The 19,296-nt window shown below is 34.4% G+C and overlaps 1 protein-coding gene across 1 annotated transcript in view; it reads left to right on the forward strand.

The window, feature by feature from the left end:
- Positions 1-19,296, forward strand: part of CDK13 (cyclin dependent kinase 13) — a 107,925-nt gene that overhangs the window by 68,432 nt on the left and 20,197 nt on the right. Inside the window, 4 exon segments of the mRNA XM_024732945.1 lie at positions 1,800-1,989; positions 3,347-3,403; positions 15,074-15,175; positions 15,269-15,346. Of these exon segments, the coding sequence (XP_024588713.1) occupies positions 1,800-1,989; positions 3,347-3,403; positions 15,074-15,175; positions 15,269-15,346 (427 nt within the window).

Here is a 19,296-nt window from a genome sequence, read left to right on the forward strand (position 1 = left end):
ATGTGTTTCTAAATTTTTATTTAGTGAAATTTGTCAGTTTTTTAATAGGCTTGTTTTTGGTATAATTCCCAATCTGCCTTTGGGGTTACTGCCTTTGTCCCAGTACTGTTCTGCCTCTTTTTTTCCTTCACTGATTTAAAATGGCTGTTTTCATAGTTACTAGATACGTATTTGGGATTTTTTTTTCTGGTATATATTATATGCATTTTTCTATCTGTCCCAATAGTACAGTAGGTCATATTAATTTCTGGTAGGGCAAATGTTTATTTTAAGAAACGTTTTGGTTGATATTCTGGTTTTGTTTTCTTCAAGGTGAACTTTAGAGTTAGTTTCTCAAGTGTTCTTTCAGCAAAAGAAACAACAAATCATTGGTCCTTTTACTGAAATTGCATTAAAATATAGAATTTTACAATTTGGTGAATCCTTAATATATTTGTATAATTGTTAAAGTTTATTCCTAGTTGTTTGTAGTATTTTTTTTTCTATTGCAGAGTCATTTAAATTTTACTTTCTAATTGTTTCTAATTTTAATTTCTAATTGTTGCTGGTATATATAAAGTCTTTTATTTTTTGTGTATGATTTTTTTCTAACGCAGCTACTTTTTTATTCTTTTGGATCTTTTAGAATCGTCATCTCATCTACCAATAATCATGTTTTTGTCACTTTAAGTTTTTATACTTTGTTTTTAATTTTACTTACTAACTTCTAGAATAGTTAGTAATAATGAACATTCTTGTCTTGTGTACAGCATCTGACATTTTACTATTAAATATGACAATAGTTGTTGGTTTCAGAGAGGAACGATTATAAACTTTTAGGAAAGAATCTTTCTATTGCAAGTTTACTGTGAAATCTTGGCTCTGTTCTGTTTTTTTTTTTTTTTGGCCGTGCCACACAGCTTGCAGGATCCCTGGACCAGGGATCAAACCTGAGCCCTGCCATGAAAGCACCGTGTCCTAACCACTGGACCGTCCGGGAATTTCCTTTGCTCTGTTTTTAATCACGAACTGATCATGAACTTTCCTCAGATGCCTTTTTTTGGCATATTGATAACTTTTTTACTTTGAAAGATAGATGTGTTGAATTTTATTAGCTTTTCCATTCTCGAATTGATAAATTAAACTGCCTGATTGAGATATTTGTAGATATAGCTTAGATTCAGTTTGTGCAAGTTTCATTTAGGAATTTTGAATCTATCGTATGTATGTTGTGTATGTGCTATGTGCTGTTTTAGGATTTAGTAGCAGGATTAATAAGCTGGTATTATAAAATAAAGTTGTAATTTGTATGCTTTCAGATGCTCTGGAGCTGTATAAAAGAATTAAATTGTATGCTTATTGAAAACTTAATAGAAGTCATCTAAAGCCCGACTGGGCCCAGACTCTTTTTTTTTTTTTTTTTTTTTTATCAAAAGTAATTCTTACAACATCTTTAAATTTTCTTTGATGAACTATACTGATTTTATTCAGCTTCTGCTGAGAGACAATTTGTTCAATATGTAAAACAGCTAAGAATTTATTTTACATCAATCATACCCAGAAACTATGCAGTGTGGAAATTAGCAGTGTTGATTTTATATCATAGCAGTTTTCTTTGGGAGAAGAAGACTGGCTAGATAGTTCCTTGGGATGGTATTGATATTAAATTCAGAGAAAAGGACATGAACATTATTAAATGACAGAAGTAGCAATTCTTTTCAAGGATTAATTTTCTCCCCAGCATTTTATTTTTAAAAAATTCTGAGCCTATAGAAAAGTTGTAAGAACAAAATCTTTAATGTGTTAATTGTTGTTCTTAGGTGCATTTTATCTGGTGTTTGAATATATGGACCATGATCTGATGGGACTGCTGGAATCAGGCTTGGTTCATTTTAATGAAAATCACATAAAGTCATTCATGAGACAGCTTATGGAAGGTCTGGATTATTGTCATAAGAAGAACTTTTTGCATCGAGATATTAAGTGTTCAAATATTCTTCTAAATAATAGGTATGATATGAGTTTGATATATATGTTTAAAATGAGTCTTATATAATGTATACCTTGATTCCATTAAAAAGATTTAAAATTTAGGTTTTTATTGCTCAGACTATTTTTAAAAAATCTATTACAGCTTGGGCTATGTCTGAAGTTGTGTTAAATATATTTTAGTTAATTTCCAATAATAGTTTGTAATGTATGTAAAATAATACTTAGTTGACTTGTTGAAGTTTCATCCATCCCCTCAATCCAAGGAATTTAATAGGATTAATTGGATCAGACCTCTAAAGAACTTTACAGTCCCTTTGACCTTATATAAATAGGGGTTTTCGAGTCATAAAGACCTGAGTTTGAATCCACATAATAGTTTGAATCAATATACTAGTATACATAAACCATATAGTAGTTTAAGTGACCTTGGGCAAACTACTTAAGCACCCCTTTTCTTTTGTTGTTGTTGGTCAATAACAGCTGTCATACCTCCATGGGGGGGTGGGGGAGGAGGGAAGTAATAAAGATTATAGGCACCCCCCCAACCAAAATACTTAGTTGACCCTCTCATTTGATATTCTTCCAAATAATGTGAATGGTTCTTCTAATAATTAATGATGTGATTTCAGTTTTAGGTTAAGAATAGGTTTTAGCATCTTTTTTAATTTGGAATTTTTTAAAAAAACAGTCAGTCATCACAGTTGTAAAGTGAACATTTTTTGACGTGTATATGCACGTACATACATACATACATATTCAAAGCTTATGTTAAATATTTCACTGACAGCATAACCTGAACTCTGATAATTCTCTTGTAATTGGTACTATTTGTTGGTTTAAGTGAGACATGCCTGGTCCTGATTTTAGTTAGTAGAAAGTGTTCTATAGAGCACCAAGTCACTCTAAGAACTGGAAAATTAAACATAAATTTAAAATGCTGTGATTCATTTCTTGCACATTATTGGCTGGAATTGAACAAATAATTTGTCTTATTACTAAGGTAGTATGAATTACCTCATTTTGTTTTATTTTCATTGAAGTGTACTTTTCTAAATAGGAACTGAATAGTACCGAGAAACTGTTATATTAGTACTATTATTACTATATATAATAATATACTATATATATATCATAATAATATAACAACAGTACTAGTGTAATAGTAGCTGAAATTATCCGAAGAAAAGTACTAATTTTTGCCCTATATTGTTGTGAGTTTATGTTTGCCTTTTCCTGTAGAACCTTGGGTACTGCAGTATAATCGAAGTTTCAGTTATATCAGTGAATTTTTGGTTAGTTGTAGGAATAGAACATGAATGTGTAAGATCAATTCAGAGTAGACTAATATTTTTTCATTTTATCTTACTTCCACCAGAGGGCAGATAAAACTTGCAGATTTTGGACTTGCTCGGTTGTATAGCTCAGAAGAAAGGTAAGAATATTTTCAATTGAATATTATAGACATTAGTGACCAGTTTTAGAAGCTATATTAAGAATACCATATTGATAGTTTATTTTTTAACAAAAAGGAAATTTTCTTTTCATGGTTAAATACATGAAATAATGAAGTTTTATACCATGACCATGTTGGGTTGACTATTTGAATTACAAAATTTTATACATTAAATCAATGTAAAAATAATAGATTTTTTCATACTTAGAGGTAAATATAATTTCTTTTCAAATGTGCCATTTTAAGTGTTTCTTAAATGAACTTAGGAATTTTTAAATAAAATTCATGCTTAAATTTCTAATGCATGTCCAGACGTTAAGATGTTTGTAATTTTGGGGGTTAATGATAAACCTTAGTAAATGCTTTTTATGTTACATGTTTAAACTTGTATATTTTGTTTTAATTATTATTTTGGACTTACTTAAAACTTTTATTTTAACTATAGTTATATCTATATATAGATGTGTGTGTGTTTTAAACTCCCTAGAACCTTTTATTTAAACAAACTATTGTGAGGAAGTTCAGTGTATAACTTCTTTGTGTGAAGCTTCTGTGGCTAAAGTTAGGGATTCCAAGTATCCCACTTGGCTCATTTTGTGCCTGATGGTAGTGAAATTGATTTGTCTTATTAGGATTATTCTTAGAAGAATAATACGGAATTTCAAAATATTTTTGTGAAGTAGGGAATTTTATATAAACTATGAAATTAACTGGGTTTAATATCTCCAGTTTATTAGCCCATTCCTTTCTTGTCAGACAGCATTATTTCTTTAATATATATACATATATGTATAAATTCCTTATGACAGTTCTATAATTTATTTAGTGTAATCATAATTGGATATAATAAAATATCAGTTAATTGGAATTCTTAGCAATAGTTATTTACGTTCATTGAATCTTTGCCAGTTTCTGGTTAGTTGAAAAAAAAATCCCCGTTTTGAATTTTTTTTTAAGTGAAAAATTTGTTTTTTAATCTTGCAGCACCTGTGACATAATTCTGAAAATTATTTTTAGTGTTTAGAGGTTTTTAAATGGTATGTTTTGGATACATTAGAGTTCTGTTAAACTCAGACTGTGGTATGGACAGCTTGTTATGGACAGGGCTCCAGTCCCCTATACCTATTTTAGCCAGAGCTTTTCGGCCTTTATTTAACTTACTACACTTTTAATTAATATTTTATTTTAAGAAAAGGTTGTATGTTTTTGCTTGTTTGTTTGTTTGAAGTTGTTCTAGAGCTTAACAGCTCTAACCCTCATTTTGCGTTTGAGAAAATGGAGACCTAGAAAGGGTTGAGTGACTTGAAAGATCCAAAAATATTTGTTATCAATATATAGTATCATCAAGAGTGTATAGCTCAAATTTTCCAACTCCCAATTATTTATTCTTTCCATTGTGTATAATAGTGCCTTTCGATAGAATTTGAGGGAAAAAAATAAATTGGTCCTTAAGTATACTTAACCCAAAACTTCACTTGAAGTATACTTCTTGAATGACTAAATTTCAATGACTATTCTTTAGGGGGAAATTCTTCTTAATTAAGGATTCTACCTGCTTAGCTGGTTAACTGAGATTTCACTGTAGTTTTGTTATCCTTTCTTAATAGAAGTATATGTCTATCATACTTTGACTATAAATCCCTTTCTTCTTGTTTTCGTGTTAGGTTTCAGTGGAGATGGAGAACAGCTAAATTACCATTTTCCATCTCATAGATTCTTTTTATGCAGATATTTGTTCGCATTGGAATAGATATGTTCCAGAAGAACTGAGTATAGAGCCAAATTTTATATGTAATTTTCCCATTGATTTTTTTTTTTTTCTCTTTTAAAATGGAATATTGGGTTTCAATGGAGTGTCAGGGGTGTGGCGTGTTCACTGAACCTTGGTCCCCATTGCCTTGCTGAATTGATATAAGAATTTTGAACTTAAGGAAGTAGGAAATTTAAAATCCCATAACTTTGCATCTTCAGGTAATGTATACTGAAATTTTCTGCTTAATCAAATTTGTAAGTTAAAAACTTGGTATATCATTTTGTTTTATAAGCAAATATCCTTTCCTTCAGGGTTATGTACGTCTTTAAAACTACTCTTTTTCAGATTCAAATAATTCCAGTTTCTTTAAAATCAGTTAGAGAAGTAGGCTTAATTTAATGGAATGACTTTAAAATACACATACTGTTTCAGTAAATTTTAATAACATACTGAAATTCACTGCCTGTAGCAGATTCACTGTATTATCCCAAGTTTTCTAGATATTTCTTGAAATAAACATACAGCAAATGATTTCCATCCATATTTCTTTGTTATCATAAGCAGAAAGAAAACCATAATACCCCCATCCAAATATTTTTTGAAGTGTTTTCTAAGTAATTAGCTATTACAGGTAGAATGAAGTGTTCAAGAAATTGTTGTAGGGTTTCTTGTTTTTTTCAAAATAGAGCAGATTTCAGCTTATCACTGTAGTAGCATCAATTACATCTCTCTCACTTATTTGATTTGGTATATCTTTTTTTTTTTAATTAATTAATTTTTATTTTTGGCTACGTTGGGTCTTTGTTGCTGCGCCCGGGCTTTCTCTAGTTGCGGTGAGCAGGGGCTGCTCTTGATTGCGGTGCGCAGGCTTCTCATTGTGGTGGCTTCTCTCGTTGCGGAGCACGGGCTCTAGGCGCACGAGCTTCAGTAGTTGTGGCACGTGGGCTCAGTAGTTGTGACGCACGGGCTCTAGAGCGCAGGCTCAGTAGCTGTGGCGCACAGGGTTAGTTGCTCCACGGCACGTGGGCTCTTCCCGGGCCAGGGATCGAACCCGTGTCCCCCGCATTGGCAGGTGGATTCTTCACCACTGCACCACCAGGGAAGTCCCGGTATATCTTTTTTGAATATGAGGAAAACTTGATGGAACTACAGCTAGTATGTAGGAATTGAGCATGGGGTTGTGGGTGACCAGTATGGATCTCTTCTGTCATGTGTGCTACAGTAGAGGAAAGAAACACTGGGCTAAAATTAGGGGGGAAAATGATTCCTTTAAACTTGAAGAATCATTTTCTTGTTTTGAGCATCAGTATTCATGCTTTGCTCTATTTGGCCTTGGGAAATATTGAACTTGAGAACAGAGGTATTTGCCTCATTTCTTCATATCTGTTCAGTTTTTTAGTAGCTGTTTTAAGTCCACCTTTCCCCAAGACTTTCAGCTACAATGATAAATCCTCTTCTGCGTTTTTATTTTACCAAGTCTTAGCTACAATGCTTTTCCAAGTAATGGAGTATCTTTTTCACTTTATGTGACCATCTCATGAAAAAATATGCACTTTACATATAAGTTGAAATTAATTTCACTTTCTAGAGAAGAAACTATAACTTAACACGTTTACTTTTTTAATGGAAGGAACTGAAAATCCTAAGGCCTAAATCGGGAAACTTTGGCTCTAGTCCTGGCATTTCCATTTTACCAGTTGTGAAATATTGGACAAGTCACGTAGTATCTCTGTATGTCATTATTCTCAACTTTAAGATGAAGGATTTCAAATCTCTAAGATATTTATAGTGTATTGGAAAACATTTCTTTCGTGGTTCTGAAAGTTAGTGAACAAAATAGCTTTTTAAACATTTTTGAAGGCAATATCGCCATCTAGTGGCTTTTCATAAAATTGCCATTAAAACCAAAACTAAATTTTCCCAAACCTATGTAGGGTGTGAATGGAAGAATTACCTCTTGCTGCTTGTCCAGGGAGTAGATGAAATTATATTCAGAATTAAAATTGCCTCCTTGGTGCTGGTCTTTTTACTTTTGTTCTTGTCTTTTCACTACAGCTAGAATTGTAGTTATTTTAAAGACAGGGATCATTATCTTAAACTTTTGTGTTTTATATGCCTTAAAGCATAAAACACATTCATAGTGACTGCTTGATTAATTCTGATCCTTCAAATGTTATATTAATTATTTGGCCCTTCAAATATTATATTTTATTTTTTCCAAATGAAGTATGCTCATTTAGTCTTCCAGCAAGTTGTGTGATATTTCCATTTCTGAATCTCCCTTAAAGCTCCTTATGTATCTAATAAAGTCTATAAATAGGAAATATTTTGATAGCATCAAATATTTAAAATTACCTGAGATTTCATGAAAGTTTTATGATGATTTTACACTTTAATATCTTGTTAACCACATTAAAGTAGAAGGTTTGAAAATAAAAGAAGTATTGCTGGTGGTGGTGCCACTTCCCTAGTAGACAAAGAAATAGCGTCTGCTTTCTCTTCAAAAATTCTTAATGAGACTTATTTACAGATGAAGATATTCAGTAGAAGTTGAAATTCAGAATATTTAATGTCGAGACCATTATTTCTGGATTTTTACAAAGGTAGTTTCTAGCTGTCCAAGAGGAACAGCTTGTTGGAGTTACTGTTTTCTTTTTCTAATTTAATGTCAGAGGGATTTTATGTGTGTGTGTTTTGCTAGGTTATGGAATTACTGCTTGGGATTTAATTTTAATTGTGGGAATAAATTGGAGTGGTTCTTTTTCTATTTTTAGGGTTTTCTTTTTAAAGTATTAATTTATTCTGTAACACCTGAGAACCTCACTATATGTTTTTCCATCCTGTTTCTTTTTCAGTAGGGATGAATGTTTTTTGTGAAAAGACTGGTTAGATATCTCAATAATGTACTTTTTTTTTTTTTTAGTCCGTGAAAGAAAAAAGAAACATCGCATGTGTGATATCACATCCGTTTGTGTTTTCTCTTTGTGATGTAAACAAGACTGTCTTTAGGATGTTGACAGTGGGTAGGCAAACCTAGTAGCCCAAGTCCTAAATGTTCAATTTTGAGGATACTGGATTTTATTTATTTGTCTAACTTTGGATGATCTATTTTAATTATTACATCAGTACTTTAGTTTTCTTGGGATTTAAATGTCCTAGTTTAAAAAAGTTTCAGGGCTTCCCTGGTGCCGCAGCGGTTGAGAATCTGCCTGCTAATGCAGGGGACACGGGTTTGAGCCCTGGTCTGGGAGGATCCCACATGCTGCGGAGCAACTAGGCCTGTGAGCCACAACTACTGAGCCTGCGCATCTGGAGCCTGTGCTGCGCAGCGAGAGAGGCCGCGATAGTGAGAGGCCCGCGCACCGCGATGAAGAGTGGCCCCCGCTTGCCACAACTAGAGGAAGCCCTCACACAGAAATGAAGACCCAACACAGCAAAAATAAATAAATAAAATTAATAAACTCCTACCCCCAACATCTTCTAAAAAAAAAAAACAGTTTCAGTGTCTTATACTTCTGTCTTTACATTGGTAAAGACAACAACCTAATCATACCATGGAATATTTCCTTCATAATACTATAAACGAATATTGAATTGGGTGATTTGAGATTGGCTTTATTCTCTGCTAACTCCACCCACCTTGGAATTTTCTTTTATGATTAAAGTCCTTCTGTCTGCATACTTTCTCAGTGTTTGCTTTTTCCTCATTAAGCACTAAGGTAAAAAGTGAGGTATGGCACCTATTTTGTAAAATTTTTGAGTAAATTATCATGAGTTTTTCCTTGACTTTAATAAAACAGTCATTTTCATTGTCTTTTGTCAGCGTTAACTTTGAAAAGTACATTAAAAAGCTTATTTAGGGCTTCCCTGGTGGTGCACTGGTTGAGAGTCCTCCAGCCGATGCAGGGGACACGGGTTCATGCCCTGGTCCGGGAAGATCCCACATGCCACGGAGCAGCTGGGCCCTTGAGCCGTGGCCGCTGAGCCTGCGCACATTTAAAACATAATTACAGCACCACTATCTTCTTGAAAGTTTTTTTTGCCAGCTCTGTTCTCTCCCTGGCTCTATCTCCTAACTCTAGAAAATGAGCATTTGCTAAGCCTTCTCAGGGAACTGATAGTTCAGTGTGGGCAGAGCAAGAACCAAGTAATAAGTTTGTAAGTCTTGTGTGGATATTCTCCCAGAGGCAGCAGTGTGTATTGAAGGTGTAAACATTGGCATTTTATTTTATACTATCACTTTGACTGCACTTTGGAAAGTAGATTGACCTTGTAAGCCTGCAAGCAAGGGCAATCAGTTAGACAGGGGTTGCAATAAACCTAGGTAGGATATGGGGGACTTACTTCCCTGGCAGTCCAGTGGTTAAGACTTCGCCTTCTATTGCAGGGGGTGCGGGTTTGATCCTTGGTCGGGGAGCTAAGATCCCACATGCCTCGTGGCCAAAAAACCAAAACATAAAAGAGAAGCAATATTGTAACAAATTCAATAAAGACTTTAAAAATGGTCCACATCCAAAAAAAAAAGTAGTGATTATTAAAAAAAAACAACAACAAAAAACTTAGGTAGGATAATTATGGCTTTAACTAGGCAATGGGCATAGGTGTTGGAAAGTTGGAGATGAATTATATCATAAGATATAGAATAGTTAGAACTTGATGGTTGACTGTTGTGTTGGTAGACACATCCTGCTTTTACCCCTACAGTAAGATTGCTGCTTAAGGAATTGCATAAATGGTTTATTAATTAGGAGAAGCTAAACTTACAACAAAGAGAACCTCAAAATTCAGTGGCTTAAAGAATAAGTTTATATTTCTCACTCAGTAATCTGGAGCAGTTGTTACTTTACCTTGCTGCACAATTGAGAATATTTCACCATATTGTTTGATCATATGGTGACTCTGCTTCATACAGTCATTTAAGGATCCAGATTGGAAGATTTGCTGCCTTTCTTCACATGCTTTCCAAGTCTATCACCATGTCTGTCAGCTAGAAGCTAGAAAAGAGGAGGGAGGGGTGTTATGAGCCAGGCCAAGAAATGGCACCTGTGTTCACGTTCCATTGGCGAGAACTTGGTCATGTGGCCACACCTAACTGCAGTGAGGGTGGGAAATGTAGTGTAGGTGGGCAGCTCCCACTGAAGAAAGGAAGAACAGATTTTAGAAGACAGCTTAGCAGTCTCTGCCATAAACTGTGATGCCGTTTGCTGAGACAGGAAACGGGAAGCAGGTTTAGGGCAGAAGATAATAAATTTCCTTTTGGATATGTTAAAATACAGGTACTTCTAAATTTGCATGTATAATAAGAATGTGCAAGTGATCCTAAGGTAACGTCAATTGCAAAAAAATTACTTATGTTTTTCTGTAGTAATGTTATGGTACAGAAATTTAAGTTATTTTTCTGAGAAAAAATCAAAAGGAGGAAAGTAGGGTAAAATTAGAAGGGAATGGGGAAAGGGCATGAGGAAAAAGACTGTGTTTATTGTTAATGTAGTTATGGCATAAATCAGTTGATTAAAAATATTGCCAAGTACTTACTGTATGCCAGACACTGACCTAGGTATAATACCTGTTGGCTGCGTAGTAGAGATAAGAAAGACAGATCAATCCCTGGTCTCATTACATAGTCATGAAAGAAGGTAGACAACGAGAACCTGTTGGATAGAGGAAAGAATTTAAAGTACCAAGTGCTACAAAGCAAATAAAATAGTGTCTGCAGGGACACCATGAGCTTGGGGGTGGCTGCTTGGCTAATTCTGGCTAAGGCAGTTTGGATAGAACTCTTTTTTTTTTTTTTTGCGGTACGTGGGCCTCTCACTGTGTGGCCTCTCCCGTTGCGGAGCACAGGCTCCGGACGCGCAAGCTCAGCGGCCATGGCTCACGGGCCCAGCCGCTCTGCGGCATGTGGGATCTTCCCAAACTGGGGCACGAACCCACGTCCCCTGCATCGGCAGGCAGACTCTCAACCACTGCACCACCAGGGAAGCCCAGGATAGAATTCGTTGAGAAGTAAAATTGAGCTAAGACCTGAGTGTTGAGAAGAGGATAACTTAATGAAGACCTAGGCAGATAACATTCCAAGTAGAAGGAACTCAGCAACTGCAAGGCCTGGAAACAGACTTGGAAAGTTTAAGGGGGCCAAGATGTTGCCCAGTGTAAAAATAGGAAGTGAGATACTCCAGTGTATAGTCTTATCACCTGAGGTAAAGTATAAATTTTATTTAGTTGCAGTGGGAGATCACTGGACAGTTTAAGCAACTAACTGATATGACTTGGTTTTATGCTTAAAAAACGTAAAAGTGGGGGAGGAAAGCTAGAGATCGAGGTCAGGAAACTAGTTAAGAGACTGTTGCAGTAGTACCAGAAAAAAAGATAATAGTGGCTCCGGCTAAAAGTTGGTAGTGGCTCAGATTTCCTTGAAATCGTGGGAAATGGTTGCATTTAGGACCTATTTGGATGTAGAGTTGACAGAAGTTGTTGATAGATTAGATGTGAGATTTGAAGGAAAAAGGAAACAAGGATGACTCCTGGGTTTTTGACCTTAGAAGTTGGGTTGGTATTAAAAATAGGTCCCAAATTTCTTTTGTAGTTTTGGTAGGTGTTTACCTAGTGGATTCTGAAGGAGACATGGCGTTTGGGCATACGATGAATTTAGCTAGCTGAACTCTTCCCATGTTTTTCTCAAAAATATAAGTTATACTCTAAAAGAAATAAGTGTAGACTTTATGTATTGTTGGAAAAGTGAAGCATTTTAAAGCTAATTTAGGTATTTCCTATTACATGATTTTTTTTTTCATTTCTTAGAATGGTCTTTAACAGAGTTATCAACTGTGGTTTGTGAATTTTAATTTGGATTTATCCAGAATCTCCAAATACTTCAAGGGCCTAAAATCTTGCTCCAATCATCTGTTTGCCTTTTACCTATTCAGACCAGACAGGAGGCTGAGTTGCCTGCCAGCCTAGGGATATACCCTTAAGGCAGTGCTCGCTTTGTTAGGAATACAGCACTGCTTGTGGTGTGTAGGGTAGGGAAGACCGTAACCATGTCACACCTTCCCTGAAGGGCAAAGTGTTGGAATCTATTACTGAGCAGATAATCTTTGATCTTTATTCTGTTGATATTTCATTGATTGTAAAGAGAAATGTTGGGATGGTACTTTGTTTTACGAAAAATATATATCAGTTTGAATATTTATTTACTTCATAAATGAAAGAATTTCCACAATTTAGAGATTATATTAGTGTTTTAAAATTGAGCTTTCTATGTCAAATTTTACTGTTGAATGTTTCAAGTTTTTACGTAGTTCTTATTTTTCTTCTGACAGAAACTGAGCATTTGGATATATTTGGAAAAGCTATTAATTGGTATACATTAAATACTTTTGCTGTATACCTAGAAGTATAGTTCATCTAGTTCTGTGTTTAATCATTTTTGAAAATGTACTAAATATTTTCACTTCTGAATTTGATGAGAGTTAATGAAAAAGTGAACTAGTCTAATTTTAACTGCTAAAGATGACTGTGTTCTAAATGTTGCCTAGAAATTGATATATAATACGGTTAAAAACCAAAATTCAGCTGAGTAAATTTGAAGATCTAATTGGTTTTATTAAACACTTCCTGAATCAGGCCACATCCCATCTAGTAAGTAGAAGGGATCTCTGAGGAGCTATACAAAATGGAAGGTTTTTAAAGGCAGAAGGGGGCAGGGACAAGAAAGTTATACTAGCAGAAAGCAGATTGGCAAGGTCACTTTCCTTTAAGGGATGGGAGGGGACTGTGTGGCAGGTGACCTCGCTAGTGCTGACTGGGAAATTCCAGACCAATTGGTTAAGATGCCTTTCCTGGGAGGGGCTGAATCTGCAGTTAGCTTAGGTAGTAAGTCTTGGTTTGCTGGTGTGGGAGTTAACACAAGTAACTCCATTTTGGATCTGTTGTTTCTTTTTAACACACATATAAAATAATCTTTTCTTTAAATATAAAATTTACTAACCTTAATTTGTGTAATTTCTCCACATAATACAGCAGACTTTTATTTTTTTAAATATATTTAAAAATATTTCTAAACATAAAAAGATAAAAAATTAACTATTTACTGACAGATTTACATTAATTTAAACATTTTTCTTGAGACTGTAGATACCTAGTTGTACCTTAGTAGCAAGACTATACGTTTCACATGCTCATAGACCTTTGAAATGTTTTAGAAAACTACTTATCATAATTTTCTCCGACTTTGTTCCCCCACCCACCTAATTCATGTATGTCACCTAAAGTTGCAGGGCCATATACAGTAAAAGGTCTGCCCTATGCCCAACATTGTTCTGGGCTTAGTGTGTGGGTACTATTTTTTTCATAATAAAGAATGGTCTCTGAGGTCTTTTGATTTTTCTGGGAACATAGAGAAAACAAAATAGATCATTACAGTGGTAAGTATGGTGTAAATTTAAGAATATGAAAACAAACGTTTCTTTAAAAATAAATCTGTTGTTAATAAAAGATTAGACTTTATGGAGATGGGTCTTTCACCATGTTTTAAAGGAGGTATAGGTTTGAATGAGAAAAATGGGAAGGAATTTCAAACTTAAAAGGTGTTAAGACATAAAGAGGTGAACATATTTTTAAATGATTAAATCCAGCTTAATTAGAATAGATAGAGTTTAAAAGATTTCCTCGTTATGTGAAGATAAGTGATGCTAGTAAAAACAAGCAAAAATCACTAAGAAAAGCAATTTAATAATGTTAGAAAAATCTAATCCTAGTTGGCTATTGAAAACATACTTCTTAGACTATCTTCTCTTATCACAATTTATACCAAAGTCAAGTATCCTTTTTTCCTGGCTTTGGCACACTGTTACTATAGTCCTATCTGTGGTAATGCTGTGGTGTCCTCTATGGCTTACAGTCTAAGTGTTTAAATTACTTGGAGAAATTTGGCAATGTGGGAGCAGGCTACTCAGGTCTTAGGCTGCCTGGAACTTCAGACCTACAGTTGGCAAGAGGGAATTGCTTTATAAATTATATGCTCCTTTTTTTCCTTCCCCAAACTGGTCCGAGTCCAAGCCAACCTCAGGTAAATGGGCTTGGAATACAGCCATTCTGGGAAATTTCCTGTGATATAGCCTTTGTATCCTTGTGATTTGGCGGATATTTGGAGAGGAAGAGAAGTTTAGAATTGACCTAAAGACATACGTGATCACACAGAACAGTCGAAGAACTACCTCTAACTTCTTAGACTGTCTTTACTCTTGTGAATCAGCTACAACAGGCTCATTCTCGGAGGAGTGAGAACACTTACACAGCTTACTAGATAATATCTTCTATGACAAAGTGGTAGTAGTATATATAAATATATATGTCCTCATTGTTAGAAGGTGACAAAGGAATCATCTGATAAAGTATCTTACCTATCACTAGTGGTTCCTGGCAGAGTAGACCCAAACTACTACAGTCTACATTTCTATACTTTCTATTCACATACCAAAATGGGTTAAAATCAATGAAACATTGCCAGGGAAAGATATGCCCAGTTGAAAACTTTTGTTAGGTGGTGGTTACAGTTTGAACTGTATCTTGCCATACATTAGTGATTTGCCAGATTTGGTCAAAATCATCAATGCCAACAGTTGATATAAAGATCTTTCTTTGACCGTATTACTGTTAAAACAAGCCAACAACTTTTAATTTTTATATATTAAGGGAATTTTTCAGGTAATCACATTGCTTTCAGATGTATTTTATGATCATGTATTAGATGTCATAGCATGTCTGTAGGCAGATGAAAGTAGTTTTAGTTAGGATTGTAGGATTGCTTTGATTAGCCAAAATAATATTTCTTAAAAGAATTTCTCTTATTCTAACACATGCTAACTCTAAAGAGTGCTTTCTGTGTTTTTTAGTCGTCCATATACTAACAAGGTCATCACTTTATGGTACCGTCCACCTGAACTGCTGTTGGGAGAAGAAAGATACACACCAGCTATTGATGTATGGAGCTGTGGGTAAGATAGGCTTATTGACTCGTTAATTTACTTGAAACTTGGTAGTGAAGTAAAATCATGCCATTTGGTAATGGTGGATATTTTTCCCATTAGATGTATCCTTGGTGAACTCTTCACTAAAAAACCTATATTTCAAGCAAATCAGGAGCTTGCACAACTAGAATTAATAAGGTAAGCTTGTGATTTTAATATTTGTAGTATCTGTAGGAAATTAAAATTTTTTCACGCTTGTGTTTCTAGGAGAACATCATGTTTATGTTGAAGGCTGATGATTGCTGAATGGAGGAGAAACTAGAATGCAGGCACTTTGATAATTGTTCTAGTAAAATTAAGGATCTTAAAGTCCCTAGATATTTTGTGATTAGATTAATGTGTTTGAGTTCCTAAAGATAAGACTGGGAAGGAGGAGTAAATATGAGGGGGGAGAGAATGAATGGTAGATTCTGTTTTTTTCGGAGTGTGGCAGTATGGAAGAATTAATGTTTGGGGATATTTTAAAGAAATACTCTTTTACATATGTATATGCACATGTGTTTATATGTATATGTGTATGCAGACACACCAAAATACATCCATGTACTCACTAGCATAGGTCTTCATTATTTGGAGCCTATTATAGGGCCTAGGTCATAGGACTTACGTGTTAATCCTCTTTCTCTTTATCTAATATTTTAAATAAGTTTCTTTTTTATAAAAGAGCTTTGGTTTTCATATATAATAATATTAAATTGCAACTTGTAAGATTTGCATGAGTGTTTCAAAATATGGATGAGAATTTTTAGGGAAGATATTGGTATAAGGCACATACATACCCATGAACTGTGAACCTTCCCTTCAGCAGACTTATTGGACTAATTGTTGCTCTACATTCCATCTGTAAATAATACTAGCTTGATAACATAGCAAGCTGAATATTTGCAGCTAGTAGATTACCACTCTATACTAAGACTACGTATTTATTCCACCAGTTGAAGAGTATGACGACCAAGAGGTAGTTGTTTCCCATTTTGTATACAAACATTTTATTATTGTACATATATTGTTTAATTAACTATAGACAGATGCAGTGCTTTGCAAAGACTTAATAGAGTTGGCTAATGTAGAATTCCATTCAGTGAGTCCTCTGATGAAAGAGAAGGCCATGGCCCTATGTCAGAAAGTTGGGAAATAAATGCACATTTATACATTTTTAGTTAAAATAAAATGTTTAAATCATGTATCTGTGTATCTTTCTTTTTCTTTTCTTTTTTTTTTGGTAATGATTTTCTCTAACCCATTTTTTCAGTTAGCCAACTATTGTTCCTAATTGTATTTAATACTAGGGTTTCTGTTAATGATGTTAGTATTTATTTAGTTTATACATGATACAAGCATTGTTCTAGGAATTTCACCTGAATTACTTCAGTTAAGTTGTGTGTTGTTTTTATAGTTAAGAAAACTGAACCTTACAGAGGTGAAGAATTTGTTCAGAGTCATACAACTAGCAAGTGGCAAAATTGAGATTTGAATCTAGATAGTTTTACCTTACTATCTAAACTTATAACCAATTCTCTGTACTATGTAGTAAATAAAACTTCCTGGAACTTTTAGTTGGTATGACACAAACACCAAGAATTAACAAAGACAGCATGAAAAATTTCTGTAGAATATTAATACAAAATTTCTAAAAGGAGTGATTAGCCAGTAGTATGTAATGTTTTATTAAAAATTAACTTGCAGAGTCAAGTAGGGTCATCCTAAGAATACAAGAATGTTTTAGTTTTAGGAATTCCATTATTATAATTCATCATTTTAATAGATGTAAAATAATATGTCTATCTTGATAGTGTTGAATAGGCATTTGCTGAAATTATAAACTGCTAATTAAGTGTAGAGGCATATTTCTTCAACACAATAAAATATGTATCACAAACGGACTAGATAATATTTAGTGGTGAAATACTGGAAGTAAAGGCAAGAATGAGAAAAAATTGACTAGCAGTATCATTCTTTTAAGAGTGTTTTAGAAGCACTAACTAGTTAACTAGTAGTGTTAGAAAAGTGAACCCAATAAGAGGTATTCTATCATAATTTGTATCTGATAGCATTGAATACATGCAGCGTGCAAGGAAATGACCTGAAATTCCTTGAATAAAAAATTTGGTAAAATGGTAAGTGTTAAGAATCTGTGTGTATATACACACATATGTGTGTGTGTGAGAGAGAGAGAGAGAGAGAGAGAATATGTATGTATATACACACAGCATACTAATATATAGTATATACTAATACATATATTCTAAAGCAAGAGCTTTTAAAGACTATGTATCAATAATAACCAGTTAGAAACATAGGGAATGGAGAGCATGTTTAACAAAACCACCACCATATATACTCCAGGAATATTGAAAACTATAATGTTACACCTAAAATTGTAAAGAAGATTTGAATAAGTGTTGGAGAGGCATATCTCGTTTTTGGCTAGGAAGCCTTTTTTTAAAACATCTTTATTGGAGTATAATTGCTTTACAATTGTGTGTTAGTTTCTGCTTTATAACAAAGTGAATCAGCTGTGCATATACATATATCCCCATATCTCCTCCCTCTTGCGTCTCCCTCCCACCCTCCCTATCCCACCCCTCTAGGTGGTCACAAACCACCGAGCTGATCTCCCTGTACTATGCGGCTGCTTCCCACTAGCTATCTATTTTGGTAGTATATATAAGTCCATGCCACTCTCTCACTTCATCCCAGCATTCCTTTCCCCCTCCCCGTGCCCTCAAGTCCATTCTCTACATCTGCGTCTTTGTTCGTGTCCTGACCCTTGGTTCTTCATAACCGTTTTTTTTCCTGTAGATTCCATATATATGTGTTACCATATGGTATTTGTTTTTCTCTTTCTGACTTATTTCACTCTGTATGACAGGCTCTAGGTCCATCCACCTCATTACAAATAGCTCAATTTCGTTTCTTTTTATGGCTGAGTAATATTCCATTGTATATATGTGCCACATCTTCTTTATCCATTCATCTGTCGATGGACACTTAGGTTGCTTCCATGTCCTGGCTATTGTAAATAGAGCTGCAATGAACATTTTGGTACATGATTCTTTTTGAATTATGGTTTTCTAAGGGTATACACCCAGTAGTGGGATTGCTGGGTCATATGGTAGTTCTATTTGTAGTTTTCTAAGGAACCTCCATACTGTTCTCCATAGTGGCTGTATCAATTTACATTCCCACCAACAGTGCAAGAGGGTTCCTTTTTCTCCACACCCTCTCCAGCATTCATTGTTTGTAGATTTTTTGATGATGGCCATTCTGACTGGTGTGAGGTGATACCTCATTGTAGTTTTGATTTGCATTTCTCTAATGATTAGTGATGTTGAGCATTCTTTCATGTGTTTGTTGGCAATCTGTATATCTTCTTTGGAGAAATGTCTGTTTAGGTCTTTTGCCCATTTTTGGATTGGGTTGTTTGTTTTTTTTTATATTAAGCTGCATGAGCTGCTTGTAAATTTTGGAGATTAAGTCCTTCGTCAGATGCTTCATTTGCAAATATTTTCTCCCATTCTGAGGGTTGTCTTTTCGTCTTGTTTATGGTTTCCTTTTCTGTGCAAAAGCTTTTTAAGTTTCATTAGGTTCTGTTTGTTTATTTTTGTTTTTATTTCCCTTTCTCTAGGAGGTGGGTCAAGAAGCCATCTGGTCCTGGGCTTTTGTTTGTTGGAAGGTTTCAAATCACAGTTTCAATTTCAGTGCTTGTGATTGGTCTGTTCTTATTTTCTATTTCTTCCTGGTTCATTTCGAAAGGTTGTGCTTTTCTAAAAAATTATCCATTTCTACCAGGTTGTCCATTTTATTGGCATATAGTTGCTCTTAGTAATCTCTCATGATCCTTTTTATTTCTGCAGTGTCAGTTGTTACTTCTCCTTTTTCATTTCTAATTCTATTGATTTGAGTCTTCTCCCTTTTTTTCTTGATGAGTCTGGCTAATGGTTTATCAATTTTGTTTATGTTCTCAAAGAACCAGCTTTTAATTTTATTGACTTTGCTATTGTATCCTTCATTTCTTTTTCATTTATTTCTGATCTGATCTTTATGAGTTCTTTCCTTCTGCTAACTTTGGGGTTTTTTTGTTCTTC

Source organism: Neophocaena asiaeorientalis, unplaced genomic scaffold (assembly GCF_003031525.2).
Source record: "Neophocaena asiaeorientalis asiaeorientalis breed wild unplaced genomic scaffold, Neophocaena_asiaeorientalis_V1.1 scaffold56, whole genome shotgun sequence".
Classification (NCBI taxonomy): Eukaryota; Metazoa; Chordata; class Mammalia; order Artiodactyla; family Phocoenidae; genus Neophocaena; species Neophocaena asiaeorientalis.